Source organism: Macaca mulatta, chromosome 2 (assembly GCF_049350105.2).
Source record: "Macaca mulatta isolate MMU2019108-1 chromosome 2, T2T-MMU8v2.0, whole genome shotgun sequence".
Classification (NCBI taxonomy): Eukaryota; Metazoa; Chordata; class Mammalia; order Primates; family Cercopithecidae; genus Macaca; species Macaca mulatta.
In genome coordinates this window covers 1,071,943-1,095,765 of record NC_133407.1, presented here as the reverse complement: position 1 = coordinate 1,095,765, position 23,823 = coordinate 1,071,943, and the positions used below count along the sequence as shown (strand labels likewise).

Below are 23,823 nucleotides of genomic sequence, written 5' to 3'. Positions count from 1 at the left end.
CTTTATTTAATGAGACAGAGTCTCACTGTGTCACCCAGGCTGGTGTGCAGTGGTGTGATCTCGGCTCACTGCAGCCTCTGCCACCCCGGTTCAAGTGATTCTCCCGCCCCAGCCTCCTGAGTAGCTGGGATTACAGGCATGCGCCACACGCCCGGCTGATTTTTGTATTTTTAGTGGAAATGGGGTTTCTCCATGTTGGCCGAGCTGGTCTTAAACTCTTGACCTCATGTGATCTGCCTGCCTCAGCCTCCCAAAGTGCTGGGATTACAGGTGTGAGCCACTGTGCCCAGCCAATATTATCATTCTTTTTTTTAAAAAAGGGGCTTTGGTTTTTCCTGTCTGAACACTTTTGAACACAGTGTGTTTTGTTGGTAAAGAGACACTCTTGTATTTAAAGTTGGATAAAATTATGTAAGTCAAAGTCTTACAGCCCAGAGATAGCAATGTACCAGATGACTGGTGAAACTACTTGTTCAGGCTGCTAGAGCAAGGGGCACTTAACTGTTTTGCAATAAAATTAAAATGAACAATGACACATTATAATCCTTAAAGGAATTCATTTCCTTTTCTCCTGGTCTTTCTCTTTGATCATGTTATGCTTAATTAGGCTGTATAAATGGAGTATCTTTACTAAAAGTAAAAATGCCTATTATACTACTATGAAAAATAATAGTATCATTTCTTTAATTCATTATATTGTTTGTTTTGTAATAGTTTTTAAATTCTGGCTGCCTATTACATATGGTAGTCTTTACGACTTCTGTGTCATAAAGCTTTCGTGAAATTTAGCGTCTGTGAAAATATGATGAGGCAGCATTATTTTAGATGGTTTCACAACCAGGGAAGAAATATCTTTTTGTTTTCCAGAACACTTATCTAAAAATGGATTGTTAAAAACTAATCTATGTGAGATTTTAAACACTCTACTATTATTTAATTTTATTATAATACTTGTCACATACATAGACCATTCCTATCTGAACATGGTATGATTTTTTTTTTAATTAAATGACACATTCATTTCGTCATGAAAATTTCATGTACATCTTAGAATAATTTTAGATAATTGCAGTATCATAAAACTAGGATGGGGCTGGACATGGTGGCTCACACCTGTAATCCCAGCACTGTGGGAGGCCGAGGCGGGTGGATCACTTGAGGTCAGGAGTTTTAGACCAGATTGGCCAATGTGATGAAACCCTGTCTCTACTAAAAAAATAAAAATAAAAAGTAAAATAAAACTTAGCTAGGAGTCATGCCAGGCGCCTGTAATCCCAGCTACTCTGGAGGCTGAGGCACGAGAGTCGCTTGAACCTGGGCGGCGGATGTTGCAGTGAGCCAAGATTGTGCCTCTGCACTCCAGCCTGGGTGACAGAGCAAGATTCCGTATCAAAAAACAACCAACCAAACGAAAAAACTAGGATGGTAAGTCACTGATACAACATCCTAGGAGAGATTTTTGTTTCTTTGTTAAAAGGGTATAGCTTGGCCTGGTGGCTCATTCCTGTAATCTCAGCCACTCGGGAGGCTGAAGTAGGAGGACTGCTTGAGCCCAGGTGTTTGAGACCAGCCTGAGCAACATAGCGACTCTGTCTCTAACTAAATAAACAAAAATTGTAAAATGGTGTATTCACTAAAATTAGAAAAATTATTTTTGCATCAGAGTTACAGAATTGTAGTTTATTATTGGGATCTCATGTCCAGACTTTAAGACAGTCAGTTGTTAGCCCTTTGGAGTAACTCACCAAAAGTTTCTAGTGACATGTGATGTACCTATTTCTTGGAGGTAGATGATAAGTAGTTTCATGTTTGATTTGTAGATATGCTTTTTGGAAAAGTTGTTTTCTTATTTTTCCCTTGATGAATAACTATTTTGATGATTATTTTTGGTTGAAACAAGATTGTATTGCTTCTGTAGATTTTCCTTTGATAACCTTTAATCCTCTACCTTTGATTTATAGTTTTATTTTTCTGTGTGTGGTCTGTATTTTAAACCAGTTTAATTTTCCTCAGTAATACTTTTTGAAAATGACCTTTTACTCTTTAGTTCATAAATAAGTAAAATTGCCAGTAATATTTTTCTTTTAAATACAGTATTTTACCATAAATAGAAATTACTTTTTGTTTTATCTTGATAGTCACCAACACACCCAAGACTATTTGTATGAGTGTGATAAGAGACAATTTGTGGTGATGGATCAATAAAGAAATGTAATCTGCCCAGTGAACTCACTATTTCCAGAAATATTCAAGAGAAACTGAGCAAATGTCAGGGTAGGGTAGGTGGGAATTTCTGTCCTCAATGGAAGTCTGTACTAGTGGCCTCTTCAGTTCCTTTCCAATTCTCACATCTTATTATTCAGTAAATATTACTGTGCTCTGTCACTGTAATGTATATAATACAGTGAGAAGGAAATCTACTTTCTTATAAAATAAATGTGAATTGTGAACATTTTTGTTTATTAAAGCAGCAGTATAGCATATGATGCTTTTACACTTAAAGTTTACATTTGAAGAGTCTATTAAAATATTTTTTAATGTAATACACAAATTGACAAATTGGATGTGAACTGTATAATCACAGTGTTATGGATTAATATATTAAATTTATTTATTTCTATCCTTTGGCCTAGGGTTCACCAGTAAAGCCAGTAGCCATTAGGGAGTTTCAAAAAACAGAAGATATGAGAAGATATTTACATCAAAACAGGTTTGAAAAACCAATTCTACTTAATTTATTTCTGTCTTAACTCAATGATGAGAGCATAAACTAATTTTGGATTTATGCAGATCTGTGTATAATAAAGATGTTTAGATGGCATGTATTTAGAACTGAATGACAGTATGCTTTTTGTACTCATGCCATAGAAAAAGTGAAAATTGATTTGATTCTAAATTGACACTATCTAAATCACCTACACAGTTAATTCATCTGAAGATACTTGATAGCAATGAGACTTTGTGGTGATGCTATGTGGATTCATGCATAAAAAGGGCTAAAAGAACTTCAGGACTGGGCATGGTGGCTAACACTTGTAATCCCAGCACTTTTGGGAGGCCAGGGCGGGAGGCTTGCTTGAGCCCAGGAGTTGGAGACCAGTCTGAGCATCATTCTACCCTCTACAAAAAGTAAAAAACAGCCTGGCATGGTGGGGCACACGTGTGGTCCCAGCAACTCAAGAGGCTGAGGTGGGAGGATCACTTGAACTGGGAGGTTGAGGCTGCAGTGAACCCAGTTTGTGTCATTGCACTCCCACCTGGGCAACAGAGTGAGACCCTGTCTTAAAAACACACACACACACACAAAAATACAAAAAACAAAAACAAACGAGTTTCGAGAGTCCTAATTTTTTTTTTTTTTTTTGAGACGGAGCCTCGCTCTGTCCAGCCCAGGCTGGAGTGCAGTGGCCGGATCTCAGCTCACTGCAAGCTCCGCCTCCCGGCTTTATGCCATTCTCCTGCCTCAGCCTCCCGAGTAGCTGGGACTACAGGCACCCGCCACCTCGCCCGGCTATTTTTTTGTATTTTTTAGTAGAGACGGGGTTTCACCGTGTTAGCCAGGATGGTCTCGATCTCCTGACCTCGTGATCCGCCCGTCTCGGCCTCCCAAAGTGCTGGGATTACAGGCTTGAGCCACCGCGCCCGGCGAGCCCTAATTTTTTTTAACTTACATTTTTGACTGGATAACAGAGAGATAGGCAGAGACAGTGATATGTATCGCCAGTCCTGTCTCCATGCGATCTTTCCACTGTACTTGGTGCCTCTCAGAATATTTTGAAAATTAGGCCTGGCACGGTGGCTCATACCTGTACTGCCAGCACTTTGGGAGGCCAAGGCGGGCGGATCACTTGAGGTTAGGAGATCGAGACCAGCCTGGCCAACATGGTGAAACCCCGTCTCTACTAAAAATACAAAAATTAGCTGAGTGTGGTGGGACACACCTGTAATTCCTGCTACTTGGGAGGGTGAGGCAGGAAAATCACTTGAACCCAGGAGGTGGAGGTTGTAGTGAGCTGAGATTGCGCCACTGCACTCCAGCGTGGGTGACAGAGTGAGACTCCATCTCAGAAAAAACAAAAAAAACAATATTTTGAAAATTAGCTTGATCATTTAGAGCACTGCTTCTCATTCTTGAATTCCAGAATGTTTCTTGCCATGAAGTATTTCGCAGTAGTTGGAAATTTCATCCTTTAGTTCTTTGCCTTCTGGTTTTATGAAGTCTTGATATGCCTATTCTTAAGTGATAGTAAATTTACGTAGTTCTTATACTTGACAGGGTATTAAAGTTAACTTGGGGGACTGAGATATAGATGGAATAAATATGTAGGGAGAAAAAAGACATAACTTTGCCATTTATACTCTTACCACTTAACTAATGGAGATTTAATTAAATTTTATATGCTTCGAAATGTATTTCAGAATGTCTTTTCAGTTGCCATGTGCCCTTTTATTGAAAGTATAGTTTTGAGATTCCAGTTTTATGCAGGAGTTTCCAGTTACATTCCCTGCCCTGAGTGGGCCTGCGTTTTTTATCTCGTGTGTCTCACGTCCTGCATCCATCATAGCTCGAGAGCTCCAGGATTTAGGAGAAACCCTCACAGTAAAAGCTAGTTTTCACTCAGTTACCTTATGTGTTAGTTTTCTGTTGCTTGTGTTATAAAGTTCTAGCAGTTTAGAACAACACCCCTTTATTATATTAATACCCTTCTGGAGGATAGAGCCTGGGCAGGCCCCCCTGGTTCTCTACTTAGAAGCCAAAGTCAGGGTATTAGCTGACCTGGATTCTCATGTGGAGACTGTGGAAGACAGTTCATTTTCACACTCCTACATGTTGGCAGAGTTCAGTTTGATGCAGTTACCGGTCCCCGTGACTGAGGTCCCCATTATTTTCCTGGTTGCCAGTGGGTGGTGTTTAGAGTCCACCCACATTCCTTCTTCATGGCCCCCTCTGTCTTTAAACCAGGAATGATGGGTCAAATCCTCCTTATATTTGGCATCTTTCTCACTTCCCTTTCTGCCACATCTCCCAAAGTCTTTTGCTTTTAAGGGCTCGTGGTTATATTAGGTCAACCTGGATAATCTCCCCGTTTTAAGGCCACCTGATTAGTAACCTTAATTTCATCTGCAAAGCCTTTTAAAAATGTAATACAACAATATTCACTAGAGTAAGGCCAGGGACGGAGATCATGGAAGACGAAAGTCTGCCTACCACATCTTAGTCCAGAGTTCCTGTTTTTACTTCTTTTTGAAAGTCTGTGGATTCTTTATTTTCATGGCACCTTAGCAATACATTTTAAAAGCTTGTTTTATTTTATTCAGCATTTTGGTTATTTCCATTGGAAGAGTCATTCAGGACGTTTAGTCTGCCGCACGCAGTGCTGGAAACTAAAGCTGGGATTACATTTTTTGTTTTGTTTTGTTTCGTGGCAGGGTCTCTCTCTGTTGCCTAGGCTGGAGTGCGGTGTTGTGATCATGGTCACTGCAGCCTCTACCTCCCAGGCTCAAGCAATCCTCCCACCTCAGCCTCTGGAGTAGCTGCAACTTCAGGCGTGTGCTATATACTCAGCAAATTGTTTGTTATTTTTAGTAGAGACAGAAATCTCACTAAGTTGCCCAGGCTGGTCTCAGACTCCCGGACTGAAGTACTAACTCTCCTGCTTTGGCCTCCCAAAATGCTGGGATTACAGGTGTGAGCCACTGCGCCCAGCCATGATTACTGTTTAACTGGGGGTTCCAGAATACTAGACCTTAGCACAGTCCTTGGATAAGAACTCCATACTTGATCCTAGTAACCAGTTAGGCTCTAAGATCAATATATACTTCATGTTTTTAATTAGCAGGTATTTGTGAAATATCTACTATGTGCCAAGTTCTTTTCCAGATGTAGCTGTGAACTGAGTCAAAATTCCTGCCGTCTTGGAGCTACCATTCAAGTGGAATGTTGAATCAGAACCTAAAAAGACAAAATCACCTCTCCGTGACTGATAGCTCTCAGGCGAGCAAGGCTTGTCTTAAATCTGAATAACATGTTATCAAAAAGAATCTGCCTCAGTGGTCTGTCAGTTACAGCAGCTCAAAAACACTGAGTGAGCATGAGGAATCCTCTGCTAGTGAGCCGAAAAGGAAAGCTTGCTTGCCCCTTTTTCCTCTCATTCTCTTCCCCTACCCTCATCCACCACACACATTTCTTCCCACCTACCACTCCCCTATCCCCTACCCACATAGAGTCTACCCTACTGGGAGATAATAAACATATGGAGATGTAATACATAAAAAGTGTGAATGTTTTATAGTATTTGCCAAGATGGATTATGTAAATTTGAAATTGAAACTAGCAAAAATTACGTTTTAAAAAAATTGTTAAAATAATTTTTTATGGGCTGGGTTCAGTGGCTCACGTCTGTCATCCCAGCACTTTGGGAGTCCAAGGCCAGCAGATCACCTGAGGTCAGGAGTTCCAGACCAGCCTGGCCAACACGGTGAAACCCCATCTCTACTAAAAATACAAAAATTAGCCGGGTGTGGTAGCTTGCACCTGTAGTCCTAGCTACTCGGGAGGCTGAGGCAGGAGAATTGCTTGAACCCTGGAGGTGGAGGTTGCAGTGAGCCAAGATTGTACCACTGCACTCCAGCTTGGGTGACAGCAAGACTCTGTCTTAAAAAAAAAAAAAATATGAGTCCTACTTATAATTTGAATAGCATTTTAGTTCAGGAGACATGATCATATCAGACTAGGTTCTGTAAAGTGTGTTATAACTTCTATAAGAAGCAATATAGAATTAACATTTAGATAAAACCTGAAAGTTTTTTTGTTTCATGTTATATAGACAAAGCCAGAAAAGCTACTCACATTAATTATGTGATTTTGTAAATAAAGAAAAACAGAGAAGGCAGTTTAGAGTCTGCCTTATACTGGCTGGGCGCGGTGGCTCACGCCTGTAATCCCAGCACTTTGGGAGACCAAGGCAGGTGGATCACCTGAGGTCAGGAGTTCCAGACCAGCCTGGCCAACATGGTGAAACCCCGTCTCTACTAAAAATACAAAAAATTGGCCGGTGTGGTGGCAGGTGCCTGTAGTCCCAGCTACTTGGGAGGCTGAGGCAGGAGAATTGCTTGAACCCGGGAGGTGGAGGTTGCAGTGAGCCCAGATTGTGCCCCTGCACTCCAGCCTGGAAAACAGAGCGAGACTCCATCTCAAAAGAAGAAAAAAAAAGTCTGCCTGAACAGACAAAAGTCTGGTTTACTTAGCTCAAGTAAGTTCAAGATTTAGAGGAGATACATGTGTGTTATCTGCATTTTGTTTTTTATGTCTCAATATTCCACGCTTTTTTGGGGGAGGGTGCTACTGTCATTCATTCAAGCAATATTTCTTCAGCACTATAATGGTTTTGCCTCTGTTCCAAATCCCTGATATTTTAGAGTTACTTTTTAGTGGATGTAGACAAATATGTGTAACAAGTATATTTCAGGTACTGCTAGGTGCTATGAAGAAAAACAAAGCAGGATGAAAGAGATGGTAGGGTGAGGGAAGAGTGAAAGTAATGTTAGATGCAGTGATAATATTTCAGTAGAAACCTGAAAAAGAGCAAATGTTATGGCGGTCTAGGGGTGAAACATTCTAGGTAGAGGTTCTGAGGTAGGAACATGCTTTTGGTGTATTCAAGAAACACCCAGGAGCCTGAGTAAAGCAGGACACATCTGGGGTGTGAGGTGAGAGTTCCGCTGTGGTTAAGTTCTATTTCAGGTACATGCAAGACATCCGAGTGGAATTATCAAGTAAGCAGTTAGATTTATGAGTTTGGAGTAAGGTGGCAAGAATTAGGGCTTGAACAACCAGAAAAACAAACTGAGCAGGGGTGGTCATGGGGATAGGAGAAAGAGGGTGGTGTCCCAGAGGCTAAATGAAACCAGTGCTGCTGTTTTTGCTTTTTCAAGACACAGTCTGTGTCACCCAGGCTGGAGTGCGGTGGTGTCATCATAGCTCAAGCAGCCTTGACCTCCTGGACTCAAGAGATCCTCCCGCCTTGGCCTCCCAAAATGCTGGGATTAAAAGCATGAGCCACTGTGCCTGGCCTTGAAAACAGTGTTTGAAGAAGTATAGAGAGGAATGAACAACATCACTTACTGCTGATAGGTTTTTTTTCCAGGCGGAGACTTGCTCTGTCGCCAGGCTGGAGTGCAGTGGCGCAATCTTGACTCACTGCAACCTCCGCCTCCCGGGTTCAAGCCATTCCCCTGCATCAGCCTTCTGAGTAGCTGGGACTACAGGTGCACGCCACCACACCTGGCCAATTTTTTGTATTTTTTTAGTAGAGTTGGGGTTTCACCATGTTAGCCAGGATGGTCTCGATCTCCTGACCTCATGATCCACGCGTCTCAGCCTCCCAAAGTGCTGGGATTACAGGCGTGAGCCGCTGCACCCCGCCCTGCTGATAGGTTTAATAAGAGGAGGACTAAGAAACAACTATTAGATTTGGGGTTGTCAAGATCACTGACAAACCTGTGAGGGGAAAGAAAGAACAGTTTTAGTGAAATTGTAAGGACAGGATGCGGATTGGATTGGGTACAAAATACAATAATGAGATAAAGTGGAAACAGTGGGTTTGACTGGATTTTTAAAGAAGCATTGTAAAAAGAGGGTAAATGAATATATGTACCTGTAATCCCAGCACTTTGGGAGGCCGAGGTGGGTGGTCTGCTTGAGCCCAGGAGTTCGAGACCAGCCTGGGCAACATGACGAAACCCCATCTCTACCAAAAATATACAAAAGTTAGCTGGGCCTGGTGGTGCACACCTGTAGCTCCAGCTTCTCAAGAAGCTTAACTCTGGGAGGTGGAGGCCTCAGCGAGCCGAGATCGCAGCACTGCATTCCAGCCTGGACAACAGAGTGAGATGAGACCCTGTCTCAAAAAAAAAAAGAAAAGAAAAGAAAAAAAGAAACATATGTAAAAAGAGGATATGTATTAAAAGATTGAAAAGCAGCTGGGCACGGTGGCTCACGCCTGGAATCCCAGCACTTTGGGAGGCTGAGGCGAGCGGATCACCTGAGGTCAGGCGTTCAATGACGGCATTTCATTAAATTCGGCCTCGCCAACATGGTGAAACCCCGTCTCTACTAAAAATACAAAAATTAGCTGGGTGTGCTGGCACATGTTTGTAATCCTAGCTACTCAGGAGGCTGAGGCGGAAGAATCGCTTGAACCTGGGAGGCGGAGGTTGTGGTAAGCTGAGATCGGGCCACTGCACTCCAGCTTGGGTGACAGGACAAGACTCTGTCTCAAAACAAAACAAAACAAAGATTGATAAGCATTGTTAAAGTATGGTGTTCAGGTTAGGGCACATAAACAGACTTGAGACGGTTTATTTGGTCCTTTCTGTGTTTTGGTTCAGTTCATCTACAGATGGCCAGTAAAAGCTATGGGAAATTTTAACAGTGAAATTAGCAATCCAGGGAGAAAGTTGCAGTTAATTCCTGTTACTCTAAATGTGTAATCAGGGCGGGCTGCGGTGGCCCACACCTGTAATCCCAGCACTCTGGGAGGCCCAAGTGGGTGGATCACTTGAAAACTCAGGAATTTGAGGGCAACATAGCAAAGCCCCGTCTCTACAGAAACTACAGAAATAAGCCTGGGTTGGTTGACACACACCTGTAGGCCAGCTACTGGAAAGGCTGAGGCGAGATTATCACTTGAGGCCAGGAGGTCGAGTCTGCAGTGAGCCATGATCATGCCATTGCACTCCAGCTTGGGCAACAGAGTGAGACCCTGTCTCAAAAAAAGAAAAAAAAAAAAAAGGCTGGTCGCAGTGGCTCACACACCTGTAATCCAAGTACTTTAGGAGGCTGAGATGGGAGGATGGCTTGAGGGGCAGGAGTTTGAGACCAGTCTGGGCAACATACTAAGACCGGCATTGCTACAAAAAAAATTTTTAAAAAATAGCTGGGCGTGATGGCTTGAGCCCAGGAGGTCAAGACTGCAGTGAGCAATGATGGCAGGATTTTGTTTTTGTTCCCCTAATGGCACACTGATTTCAGTGCCTTTAGATCAGCCTGATAGGCTCATCGTCATCATAGTTTCAGAGGCCAGGTCCTAAATGTCAGACAGTCACTACTTTTGCCAGTTTTAGTTTCAGACACAAAGATGAGTTACAGAGACTTAAACAATGAAATCTGTTTCAGGAAAAGGATAAATAGTAAACAACAAGAATTAACACTGATAACAGTGAGGAAGTCGCCCTTTTTTGTTGTTTTTTTAAGCATTAAAAAAGGGTTTCGTATTTTTCTTAAAAATAAAACAATTTTTATTTTTGTGTTAAAATTACTTCATCGATTGAAAATAAGAGCAGGTGTGCTTTATAAATACAGTTACCAGGTTCTGTAGTGTTCTAGATTTCTGTTGATAAAATGGCTGTGTGTGTGAAAGGATCTCAGTTTACATGTATCTTGTTTTAATCACGGTGGTAACGAAGATAATAGTTATTCATGTTATAAAGAAATGATACTGTTTGAAAAGTGATCTCAGTTAACTATTGTTATTGGCTGACATAGTGATACCACATGAAACGTGAGTTGGAGGTGGCAGATTTTCCTCTGGTTTCACTTAATGACTTGGGCGTAGGTTTACAAAATGCAGCTACTCCTTCAATGCTGACTAGGCGGTTTGCTGCTGATTAATAGAAAGCTACATTTACAAGAAAAATTTCATTTGTTTTTTATACATCTGTTTGTCTTTTTATTGAAGAGTGTTTTTCTGTTTTCTTTTTTGGATCAGGGTTCCAGTTGAGCCATCTTCTCTCTTGTCACTATCAGCAAGTCACAATCAGGTAATTTTTAGTAGTTATGTTTATTTAGTTTTGCTTTTTAAACTAAGATGATTATTTTTTTCTTTTATAATACTTAAATTGCCATTAATTGCCAGATATATTTAAGCATTACCAGCTGTCTCAGTTAATATAACATATGTACGTGATACTTGCTAACAGTGTTTTTGGACACTAGATAGAAAATCTTTACCTTCGTGATAGCTTTATAGTATTAGGTTGGTACAAAAGTAATTGCAGTTTCTCCCATCACTTTAAATGGCAGAAACCACAATTACTTTTGTACCAACCTAATGTATATAAGAACGATGCAAAGATGGGAAAAGACTGGCAATAAACACATGTAAAGAAATGCTAGGTGAATTCAAAGCAAAAGTTGCATGGGTCAACAGTAGTTCCCAGAATTGATAGGGAATATTGGTAAAGTGATCCTTGTTTTTACTTTGATATGCACAATAACGCTTTGGGTCCAGCTGTCACATACAGACCTGGAACTTCATCGGAGAAGGGAGCAGTTAGTAGAGCGCACTCGGAGAGAGGCTCAGCTCGCTGCCCTGCAGTATGAAGAGGAGAAAATAAGGACCAAGCAGATCCAGAGAGATGCTGTTCTGGACTTTGTCAAAGTGAGTCCTTTGAATGACACTGTTCAAGCTGCTGAGAGGTGAAGTGCTTATTTGTTTGGCCAAGCCTGTTGGTTTTTATTGTCAATTAAAATGTCAACCATTTTTCTCTCTATAAGGAATCTTGACTAAATAGAGTGTCTCTTTTACTTGTGTCTATCTGCATAAGGATGATGGAAGTGATTATCTTATTAACAGTAATCTCTTCCTCTTATTTAGCAGTCCATCAGTGGACATGTCACTTTACTATCCAGCAGCCATTTCCTCAATTTCTGGTGTCATAGTAAAGATCAGTCACATGAAACTGATAGTGCTTTAGTAAATAATGAGTTAAGGCCCTCCAAATGTGAACTGTTACTCAGACCTCTCTCCAGCTTCCTTGCTTTAGTAAATAACAAAAGTTTGCTAGCCTCACAGGCTTTATCCTTTGCAGGAACTTTGATTTGTTCCTTTCTGTTCTCCACACACATTCAGTTAACAACCCTGTTAATATTTCTTAATATTTTGCAGCCTCTATAGTAGCGCCTGAAACAATGACATTTTATTTTACCTGTATTACTTACCTTTTTGTTCTGAAATCATTTTTTTCTTCATAATTAAATAATTGTTTGTAATTTTGTTTACTTAATATCTGTCTATCATTTATCTGTAAACTCCATGAAGATAAGAACCATGTCTGTTTTACTTACTACTGTATCCCTAGACCTTAGCAGGTTTTAGCTCATAGTAATCGTCAATAAATATTTGTTGAATGATTAAATGAATTATTCTTGTCCTCTAAAGACTTTCCTGTATTTCATACTTTAGAGACCATCTTCTTTAAGTACCATGCATATGTCTGTTTTACCTGATAAATTATTTTTTTCTGAATGTATCAGACCCTTGGTGATGATGTTTAACTCTTTCTTACCTGATTCCTCTTCATCCAACAAATTCCCTTGTCTATTATTTTCTATCAAGATGTAGGCAAATCTGGCGGGGTATGGTGGCTCACGCCTGTAGTCCCAGCACTTGGGAGACCAAAGTGGGCGGATCACCTGAGGTCAGGAGTTTGAGACCAGCCTGGCCAACATGGCAAAGTCCTGTCTCAAGTGAAATAAAAAAATTTAGCTGGGCGTGGTGGTGCATGCCTGTAATCCCAGCTAACCAGGAGGCCGAAGTGGGAGAATTGTCTGAGCCCAGGAGGTGGAGGTTGCAGTGAGCTGAGCTGAGATCACCACCACTGCACTCTATCCAGCCTGGTCGGCAGAGTGAGACTCCATCTCAAAAAAAAAAAAAAAAAAAAATGTAGGTAAATCTTTTGACCAATAGCAAAAATACTAAAATTAATATTCCTACAACCAGAAGTTCACAAAGGTACCTCTCTTAATCCCTCCCTCAGAACCTTCCGTCTGCCCTGAGATGTTTCTTTTCGTGCCTTTTCACCCCTCGTAAGAACATTAATGTGCTGATGGCCATGTTCTCCTGGCCTCCTTTATCTCTGTCATTGTCTTTTTGTGCAAGTCATCTAATACCCACATACTGTTTCTCCTAATTTGTCCAACCATTTCTCTTTCCCTTAAATCCCTGCCTGATTTGTTACTACATAAAAATTTTTTATATAGTTCTTTTGAAACTAATGAAAATAATTCATTGGTTTATTCTTCTTAGGTCATTTGGAGGTGTTCAGGTTTCATAGATGAGGAAGCTGCAGGTGTAGGAAAATTAAGCAATGTAGTCATTTATAGTAAATTCCTTTTCATAATCAGGAGGCAAACCTAGACTTCTGAAAGCCTAACTTTGTTCGTCCATTTGACTTGAAAGACCTTTATGGAATGCTGGTTGTACAAGGAATATAAAGATGCATAAAATACAAGCCCTGCCCACCAGGCACAGCTTAGACCTTATCACAGAAAAAAACAGAAAATAAGACAGCTTGTAATAAAAGTGCTTGTTTTATATTCAAGACAATAGAAGACTTAGAGAACAAGTATCATCAGAATTGACCTCAAAAAGAAATGATACGGGACCCTGAAGAATGAGTATGTAGGATATAGCCAGGAAGAATAGACTGGATGATGGTGTAAAGGGGGGTTCGATCTAGGCTGAGGAAATCTAAACAGGATGGGAACTAGGAATGACCTTGTATGATTTGTAGGTTTAAAATAATGGTACTTGCAGGAAATACCAGCTGGCCTAGAGAGTTGGTATTGAAGACTTACGGGAAAAACGAATTATTGAGATGATGATAATACTTAAAACTTATTGAGTGCTTATTATGTACCAGGCACTATTTTAAGTACATTATATATATTTACTCATTTAATTCTCCAGCAATCTCTTTAGGTACCATTTTTTTCTTTTTATGAACAAGCTCAGAGAGAATAGCAGTTTACTAAGATTAAATACTCAGTAAGTGGCAGGATTAAAATCCTATTATTAGAACAAGGCAGGTTGGCTCCAAAGCCTGTTTTGTGAGCACAGTCCATGCCGCCTCTCGGTAATAATGGTTAACACTGAATCCTAAATGCTGTTCTATGTGCTTTGCATAAATTAACTCATTCAGTTTGCCTTCTACAAAAGTCACACAGCTAGTAAGAGATAGTCAACTTGTAGAGAGTCTTGATTAAATGTCAGGTTAGTGTTGGATCTTGATCTGTTAAGTAAAAGAGAATGCTGAGTTTCAAAGCAGGAAAAAGACAAGAGAGAGACTTCTGAAACACGCATGTACTCGTGTTAGAATCGGTTAGGAAGAAAGGGACTAGAAAGAGGAAACTAAAGAAGAGAGAAACTGCAATAGTTAGACTAGGGTGTGAAATAAGGCATAGAAACCAGATGGCTTCTGAGGGTACTAAGGGTCGGCAGTATTGCACAGAGACAAGAGCCTAAGTTCAGAAATTTCTGAATTTGAGTCCAGCTTTGCCACTTGCTGTGTGCTTGACTTTTAGAAAGTTGCTGAGCCATTTTATGCCTTTAGCTTCCTCCTGTGTGTGATATTTAACTCTGAAATATTAACTATTTCAGAATTATTATGGATATACTTAATGCTTAATACTAGTATGGTAGATGCTATATCCCCTATTACTATCATAAAGTGGATTTGCTGAATTCCCTGTAAGAGAGATGATGAATAAATCGCTGAAGAGGGTGAAAGAAAAGAAGCTCCCAAGGCAAGGTTTGGAGGCTAAAAGAATGGTTTCAAATGAGGGGCTCGCATTGTGGAAAGAGCGCAGGCTCTGCCGTTGGAAGACAGGCGCAAACCTCAGTTGTGCTACTTATGAACTTGGAGACCTTGCACGTGCCGCATAGCCTCTCCTCGATTTTCTCATCTCTAACTGAATATGATGATGATATTTTATCTCACACAGTAGAAGAATCACTGAAATACTGTGTACACAGTGACGTGGTAGAGTACATTGTAAAGCAGGGACCACAGCAATGCTATCATGTTATTATTAGATGATTAGATATCACACATTGGAGAAAATAGCCAGTTAGTATGGGACATTGTGAGTTTGTTTTTGAATATGTCAGATATGAGGTGGAGTGGGGTTTCCAAGTAGAGAGTTTCCACAGGCAGTTGAAAACACAAACCTGAGATTTGCTTCTAGCTAAAGTTATTACCATTCGAGTGATACTGAAGCCATTAGAGGGAGAAAATAAGTTCACTGAGGGAAGGTCAGTATTCTGATTGTAAACGTGTTTCTGTAGGTATATGTATAGTTTTTAAAATTTCTAACTAAACATGTTCTAACTAGTAAATCTAGAAAAATGCTATATACAAGAGGTAGAAAAATTAATGTGAGTGATTATTTTAGTAAATGTAATTTTTTATTTTCCGTGTTCCAGACTCTAACCAGCTTCCTTTTTTGGGGGGTTTTGGGGTTATATAGCAAAAAGCATCACAAAGTCCACAAAAACAGCAACCCCTCCTAGATGGTGAGGTAAGTTGAAGTAATCACCTTTTCTTTGAAATTGATTATTTTTGCAATGCAAATGAAATGTTTACATGTAATTATCATCTTTTCAGTGCTTTTTGAATATTGCCACTTTTCTTTTTCCCCCTCACAAAATTCTGCTTATGAGGGAGATGATACAAGCCAAGGAGTTTATTAGAATCTATGGATCAAGGCTTTTTTCAGCTATACACATCCATCTAGAGATTATATTTCCCTCCCTGACCCCCACCAGAGGCACCATCCCCCTCCTCCATTTTTGAAGCGTGGTGTGTAGAGTCCTAGGAGCTTTACCTGGTACAGGTAAATGGAGCGGCTACTGAACAAAAAAAGACTCTTACATAGTATTTCAGATTCAGTGTTATCAGTGATAACACTTATTTTATAGTATCAAATAGTACATTTTTGTTACAGATTAACAGAAAATAAATCACTTAACCTTTGAAAAATCTACACACCTATTTTGATCTGTTAAAATGAAGCTTTTACTAAATGTTTTTATTGTAATTGGCTTTCTCATTAACCATTTTCCCTTTAAAAGCCTTCCAGTTTTTTCTTTCTTTTTTTTTTTTGTTCCTTTCTTTTTCTTTTTTTTGAGACGGAGTCTCACGCTGTCACCCAGGCTGGAGTGCAGTGGCGCGATATTGGCTCACTGCAACCTCCACCTCCCGGGTTCAAGTGATTCTCCTGCCTCAGCCTCTGAGGAGCTGGGATTACAGGCGCCACCACGCCCGGCTAATTTTTGTATTTTCAGTAGAGACAGGGTTTCACCATGTTGGTCAGGCTGGTCTCGAACTCCTGACCTTGTAATCCTCCCGCCTTGGCCTCCCAAAGTGCTGGAATTTCAGGCGTGAGCCACTGCGCCTGACCCAGTTTTTTCAATTTATGATCATTACCTCCTTGAAAAATGCATAAAAGCGTTGTTTCATGTGAATTTTGACTTTGCTTTTCATAAAATAAGTTATTTGAAAACCTAACACCTGGGGCTTTACAAGTAGCAATTTTCTGTGTTTTTAAAGCACAAGAGTTTCTGGTAAGGGAAAGTGTATTGTTTGAAATGCTTTCAGTTGTCCATGATAAAGGTTTTTTAAAGCACAAGTGTTTCTGGTAAGGGAATGTGTATTGTTTGAAATGTTTTCAGTTGTCCATTATAGAGGTTTTTTAAAAATTTTATCATAGAACTACTACTAGTTTTTTTTGTGTTAGAACATTATATATTTGTATAATACCTGAAAGATTGACTCCAGCCTGGTCACTTGTGTTTTCTTCACCTGGTAGTAATTCTAACACATTTTTGACAACCAAAGTTTGATAAATTTAATATATGTTTTCTTTTTTACCCAATATTTCCTTCTTGATGATTGTTTTCAAGTAATTCATTCTCAAGAAAACTAAAGCTCCACAGGAAAAGAACATAAACAGTTCTAAAAATTGTAATCGTACTTTTCATTTTGCTTGAGAAAGAAAATGAAGAGATACTTAGACTACAAATTATGACCCCTGGGCTACTGGTCTGTCACTGGCTCACTAAATGACTGCAGGTTCTTTATGTTATTGTTACGTCTCTCTCCAGCTTTCTGCTCCCTCCTTGCTTTGGAAGGTTTTAGGCAGTAAGATCCAATTTGAAGTTGTTTAAACTCTGGGAGAAAATCAGTACTCAGAACCAGCTTACTGACTATTATAATACGTGAATTCCAGATGATTGTGAATGTGGTCCTCTATGTCAACATCTTCAAAAGTATGTCTTAATATGTCTCTTTCCTTGTGTGTGTATTTGTGAAATACGTCACACGTGTGCGTAGTTTGTTTTTGACATTGCTTCATTTTTCTCACCTCTCCAGTGCCCCTTCCCATCCAGAAGGTCTCAGCACACTGATGATAGTGCCTTGTTAGTGGTAAGAGTTTCGCACAAAATGGAGTTTTACGTTTCTGTGTTTAGAGATTAAAGGATAGCTCTTGTACTTTTTATTCAGAAACTATATCTAAATACCATAAAACATGATGAGCATCATTACTAAATGCTTTATAAAGAACTAAACCATTTTCCCACATGACTATTTGTGACTGACCCAGTGTTTCAAAGTCAGAGTCCTGCGGCTCATGTCTTCGTCAGGGCCACCAAGAGTCAAACATTTGCATTGAGAACCATATTGGCTTTGTGTGTGTGCTGGGGACAGAGGCATAACATAATATTCATGTTTTAAATGTGTCTAATTCCAGGAGCACTTACTTTATTCATCATTAATTTGGCGCATGGGTCACCTGTATGTTAAGGTGGCCCATGACACTGATTGCACAACTGTGTATTTGACATCCTATTTTATTATGTATTTTCAGCTACAGAAAATCCTTCACTTTGGTTTTAAATACTTACATCTCAAGATTATTCCTTCATGTTCATTTTTTAAACTTAAGGAAACAACTACTGATCATGTTTAACACTGGTTTACTTTTATTGCCTGTTTCATCAGCTGAAAATGAGTATAAGATGGAAAGTTTATTTAAAGCCTTACTTTTATTAGCCTTGCGAGAGAATTCTAACCGTTTATAGAATTTCTTTCCCCATCATGTTTTATGTTATTTTTTTCATAGTAGTGCGGTTCAGAAGTCTCGTATCTACAGCAGTTCTGTCTCGTGCTAGTAACTGCTGCCAGGCTGCATATACTACTGCATGAGCTGCATGCTTCAGCGTGACATTCCTGTGACACAAACTTCCATGGTCTGTTCACACTTCTGTGTATTCTGCAATCTTCATTCCCTTTGAGATGGATAAAACACCTTTTAACTGGGCAGTCTTATAGGTGAATACAGTCATCAGACTCTAGAGTTTTAGTGTAAGTGAATTGGCCTAAGAAGCAAATAACAAGTTAAAAATTAGACAAATATTGAGAGCCTCCGATGATCCAAACACTTACCAAAATTATCTCGTTTGTTCCTCACAGCAACCTTAAGAGTGAAAGTTAAATTTAGCACGTTTTTACAGATGATTTCTGAGGCCCACAATGTGGCTTGTCCAAGGTCGCATAGATAGTAAGTGCAAGGCTGGGAATCCACATCTGTCTGGCTTATCGGAGGACCTGCATTCAACACCGGGCTGTCGCTGGAAACCGTTTAGGAAACTGAAGGGTTAATAACACATGTAATAAGTAGTATAAGTCTGAGTGCCAAGACTCTTTTGTCAAGGAAATAGTGGAATTTAGAAAAACAACAACAGCAAAATCCCCTTAGTGTGTAACTTGAAATTCCCTTCAGCCATTTGTCAAAACACATTCCCTTATAGTTTTAGCTACCAGTATTCATATCTGATCCTCTAAATTAGATGGCCTTTAAAAGGGAATTTCTTCTAAGTATGATGACCTTTAAAAGCACATCTCACATTTCTTTGTATGCCAAATGTCCAACCAACACTGTGCAAAAAGAGTCATATTTTAAATAAAACCTCATCTTACCAAAACTATGCTTCAGAAGGCTTCCTATTGCTTCGAGTGGAGTCTAAATGTGGCCTCAAAGCTCCTTCGTGCTCTGTCTACTGCCTCCATCTCCAGTCTCCTCTCTGGGCTTTTGCTATACCAGCATTTTTCCAACTCTTCAAATATCATAAGCCCTTTCCCATCTCAGACCTTTGCAAATGCTGTTTCTTTTACATAGAATGCCTTTTCCTCCCTGCGTATACCCCTTGATTAATTCCTGTTCATCTCTCAGGTATTTGTTGGAGTGTCCCATCTTTAACATGGCTTTTCTGCAGCTCACTGCCCTTACGTCAGCCCACAGCTGGACAGTTAAATAAACTGACAGGAGCTCTAGTACATTTGATGAAAAGGAGGCCCAGGAAGTATACTTGGTGTGTTACTGTTGTCACAGCAGTTTTTTTTAAATCATGGTGCTTTTATTTGGGTGTTTATTATTTTTTATTTTTATTTTATTTTTAATTTAATTTTACTTTTTAAAAAATTTTTATTTATTTATTTAATTATTTTGTGACAGAGTCTCCCTCTGTTGCCCAGGCTGGAGTGCAGTGGCATGAACATGGTTCCTTGAAGCATCAGCCTCCTGAGTAGCTGGGACTACAGGTGCTCGTGCCACACGTGGCTAATTTTTAAATTTTTTGTAGAGTCAGGGTCTCACTGTGTTGCTCAGGCTGGTCTCTAACTCCAGGGCTCAAGCAATCCTCCTGCCCCAGCCTCCCAAAGTGCTGAGATTACAGGCATGAGCCACTGTGCCCAGCTTGTTTATTCTTTTATTATCTCTTTTCTTTTGGACTACTGGACTATAAGCTTCATGAGCACAAGGATATTTTATTTTGTCTTAATATACTTAATTTACTCCATCCCTACCACCGTTCCTGGGATATATTAGGTGGTCAGTAAATATTTCCTGAATGAACACATAAATTCTGTGTATCTACTGGTTATTATATTGTTTCATGATGAAAAGGTCTGATGAATGATATCCTAAGGTAAATGCTGAATTTGATCTAAAGACCTTGAAACATAGGATTTGAAATAAAGATTTATAACAGCTAATATCAGTTACGCTGACATTCTCTTCGGGCTACCCCTCAAGCTCCTGTTGCTTTCGTCTGTATCAGGTCTCATGAGGCTCATTTTACCTCTTCTTCATCCACTCCTAGTTTTCCTTTTCATATTTGACATTGACAGTCGTTCCAGTACCTCTGATTAAAAAGTAGGCCCAGGCAATCTAAACCCCAGAAGCATACACAGTGTGTTACCATTGTCACAGTTGTGTTCTGTGGTATATTTTTATCTTCACTATTTGCTGCCTTAAGATAGATTTTGTGATACATGTAATACATTGTGTGTTAACATGCTTCTTTTGTCAAATAAAAATATGTTAATTCTCATTAAAAATACAGTCGTATTTATTTTATTGACCATATACATACCTTTTCCTAAACACGCATTTGTTTTCTTGTTCATTTATCTCATGGTTTAGAAATTTGTTGTCCTAGTTTAAATTTTTAAGAATTACTTATAAAGACTTCACTATTTTTAAGCTCTTGGCATTTTGTTGTTTTAATAGGTAAAACCTTACCCAGTGCCCTTTGTGACAGTGTTGTCTTCTCTGATTTCCACTCTCCGTGTGGCAACCTATAATCAAAATTCTATATAATAAATACTTTAACATTTTTTCTTTTTAATTGACAATAATATATATGCAATCTAACTATATCTCCAGTATATCTAACCAGCTGTATGTTGGTTGGTGAAAGATAAAGGATTCGAAGAAAAAGGAAATTCCACCTTCCTCTCTTACAGTCAGTGGGAGTTTCACAGAGGCAGAGATGAAATGCCGGTTCCTCCTTCAGGTTGATGCAGAATCCTCACATCCTCATTATACCTAATTTGGATTAATGTTGAAAAAATATTGTTTTTATTCATACCAGTTCTGCTTGGTTAAAATCCCCCATCATAGGAACAGGACTCATTTGTTTCAAGGCTACTATGCTAAAATTGTTGATGTCCTGTTTTATTTCTGCATAAAATCATTTTTAGTAAATCATACCTCCCATTTCTTGATTAGTGTGGCATGAGGTACTGAGACTATCCTGAATTACACAAGTGGAAAAACTGTGTTGATGGGTTTTTGTCCCCCAAGTGTTCTCTTTCTGGCCTGTCAATAGCTTAGTAAACCATTGGAAAGACTGTCCGTGACCTTTCCTTTTCTCATTTCACTGGTCAGATCTGCCTGCCTGACAGTTGCTAATATCAGTGCTGCCTTCTGTTTCTTCTCTTTCTCATTTGAAATGCAGTCGCTGTCAGGTCTGAATCAAGTGGGTTGTGCTGCTCCCCTGCCTCATTCTTCTGCCTTCACACCTCTTAAGGTATCTCTTGTTATTGTAATTCACCAGGAAGTTTGGGGAGGGGGTACATATAAGGCCTTGAAGTTTTCAGTGAATTGATCTAACAATCTGAAATATAGGATCATATAAATATACCTGTTTATGAAACTGAGTTTAACGTTGATTTCCCTTGAAATTGTTTGAAAGTTTTACGATGCTAGAGACAGTCACAGAGCTCATATTAATTCTTTGTATTCAGATTCTGTTTGATGTGTCATTCTGATTTTTTTATCAAAGGTTTTTTTGTCTTGAGTTATTATTTCACTTTGGTTAGCATATAATATAATATCGAATTAACTCTGTTGTCTAATGTGCATGCAAAATAATGTGAGTCCAAAAACACTATCACCACCAAAACCCCTACCATAGGGTTAACCAATTATGGCCCCTAGGCCACTTGTTTTTTTAAATAAAGCTTTATTTTTATATAACCAATCCCTTGTGTTTATGCATTGCCTATGGCTGCTTGCATAGTAAACAGCTGAGGTGGAATAATTGTGACCAAGATCATGTACCTGCAAGCCTAAAATATGTAGAGTCCGGCCCTATAAGAAAAAAATCGCAACCCCCTGCTTTTTTCAACAATAATGTCGTAAGAGATGATACATTCCACCTTCTGGAAAAATTTAAACTCTAAAAATTAAAACCTGTAGTATTTTGTATTTTGAAGGCCTCTAAGGAATCTAAATAATTCCTTATTTGTTGTCACTGGATATGTACAAAATGATGAACAGTTCTCACTGTCAAGAAGTCCTTTGTCTAACTTACAACTGTCCTGCTATGGTTTATACTTGGTTTCTTTTCAGAGTGGAGATTTTCTAGTTATTTAGCATTTTTTAGTGTAAGAATCCTTTTTTTTTTTTTTTACACAAAATACAAATTTTTTAATGTAAGAATTTAAAAACAATTACGATGCCATCCTTAGCTTCTTCCTCAATAAACTCAGATCCTTTTACATGCCTTTCCCAGCCTGTTAATCTTTAATGAATTTTCACAAGTTCTCTGCCCTCCATTCTGGCTTCATGGTCCACGACTAGAAATACATCCCTCATTAGAGCTTGCTCATTTAGGGCGATTTTTAAATTTTTGATCTTCATTTTGCCCAGTATCCACTGTAATTCTCAAATGTTTTAATTATACCTCTTTCATGTGTTGAGACAGGGTCTTGCTGTGTCTCCCAGGCTGGATCCTCCCACCCTAGCCTCCCGAGTAGCTGGGAATACAGATGTGCACCACCATGCCGGGCTAATTTTTTAAGTTTTTGTAGAGACAAGGTCTCACGGTATTGCCCAAGCTGGCCTCAAACTCCTGGGCTGAAGAGATCATCCTGCCTCAGCCTCCCAAAGTACTAGGTGTCAGCCACTGTGCCCAACCGCCTTCAACTTCTCAGTGACACTTACTTTCCTCGTGTTGTATTCTTTATTTTTTCCTGAAAATTTAATTTTGGTGTTTGAATATTTTTACTTGTCTAATGTACCAGAATACTTTCAAATTGTTGCATTGAGCCAGGCACACTGGCTCACACCTGTGATCCCAGAGTTGGGAGCCTGAGGAGGGGGGACTACAGTTGAGGCCAGGAATTCAAGGCTGCAGTAGCTGCGATCACACCACTGCACCCCAGCCTGGGACAGTGCAAGACTGTGTCTCTAAAAACATTAAAACCGAATTCTTGTATCATGCCCTTTTTCTTTTTTTTTAGTTTTTAATTTTTGTGGGTACATAGCAAGTATGTATATGGGGTTCATGAGGTATTTTGATATAGGTATACAATGCGTAATAATTACATCAGGTAAACGGGCTGTCCATCACCTCAAGCATTTATCCTTTGTGTTACAAACAATCCAATTATACTCCTTTAGTTATTTTTAAATGTACAATTAAATTATTGACTATGATGACCATTTTGTACTATCAAATGCTGGATCTTATTCTTTTTATTTTTTTTGGACCCATTAACTATCCCCATTTCCTCCTGCCACCCTCCCGCTACCTTCCCAGCCTCTGGGAACCCTCAGTTTAGTCTGCATCGTGTTTTTTTAAATGCTGACCCCAACTTTTTTTTTTTTTTTGAGACGGAGTTTTGCTCTTGTTGCCCTGGTCAGAGTGCAATGGCACGATCTCGGCTCACTACAACCTCTGCCTCCTGGGTTAAAGCGATTGTCCTGCCTCGACCTCCCGAGTAGCTGGGATTATAGGCGCCTGCCACCAAGCCCGGCTAATAACCTCAACTTTATAACAACTGTAAATCTAAGAAACCTTCTCTGGTTATTATTGAACATATGCTACATACCTGGATGCCTCCTGAAAATCTTTATAATTCTCTTCCATATTAAACCTTTGCTAGCCGTTCTCAACTGGGACCCTTATTGGAACAACACAGAAAATTGTTTCAGAAACTTTTTTTCAAAATTATCTCAAGGAAGGTACATAACTAGCACCATTCTAGTTGTATGGGAGAGAAGGGAACTTGTACGCCGTGAATGCCTTCAGGCATTGTGGCTTATTCAGAGTCATAACTGAGAATTGTTTTGACTGTGCCAAAAGCCGTGTGATCCAGACAGACCACATTGTCTTGTTCTACGGTGACTGT

At 39.5% G+C, this 23,823-nt stretch overlaps 1 protein-coding gene across 25 annotated transcripts in view; it reads left to right on the top strand.

Annotated features, from left to right (window-relative positions):
* LRCH3 (leucine rich repeats and calponin homology domain containing 3) overlaps positions 1-23,823 on the top strand; it is a 118,623-nt gene that overhangs the window by 52,587 nt on the left and 42,213 nt on the right. For 8 of the 25 annotated variants that reach the window (XR_013413448.1, XM_077991048.1, XM_015132637.3 and 5 more), the window contains exons 10-15: positions 2,634-2,710; positions 10,770-10,821; positions 11,292-11,441; positions 15,311-15,361; positions 17,215-17,268; positions 21,144-21,215. Coding sequence is in view for 23 of the 25 variants with exons in the window: in XM_077991048.1 (XP_077847174.1) it covers positions 2,634-2,710; positions 10,770-10,821; positions 11,292-11,441; positions 15,311-15,361; positions 17,215-17,268; positions 21,144-21,215 (456 nt within the window). In the remaining 2 variants the exon portion in view is untranslated. The remainder of the gene's footprint in view (positions 1-2,633; positions 2,711-10,769; positions 10,822-11,291; positions 11,442-15,310; positions 15,362-17,214; positions 17,269-21,143; positions 21,216-23,823) is intronic. The other 17 variants (XR_013413449.1, XM_028843512.2, XM_077991054.1 and 14 more) reach the window with 4 other exon arrangements.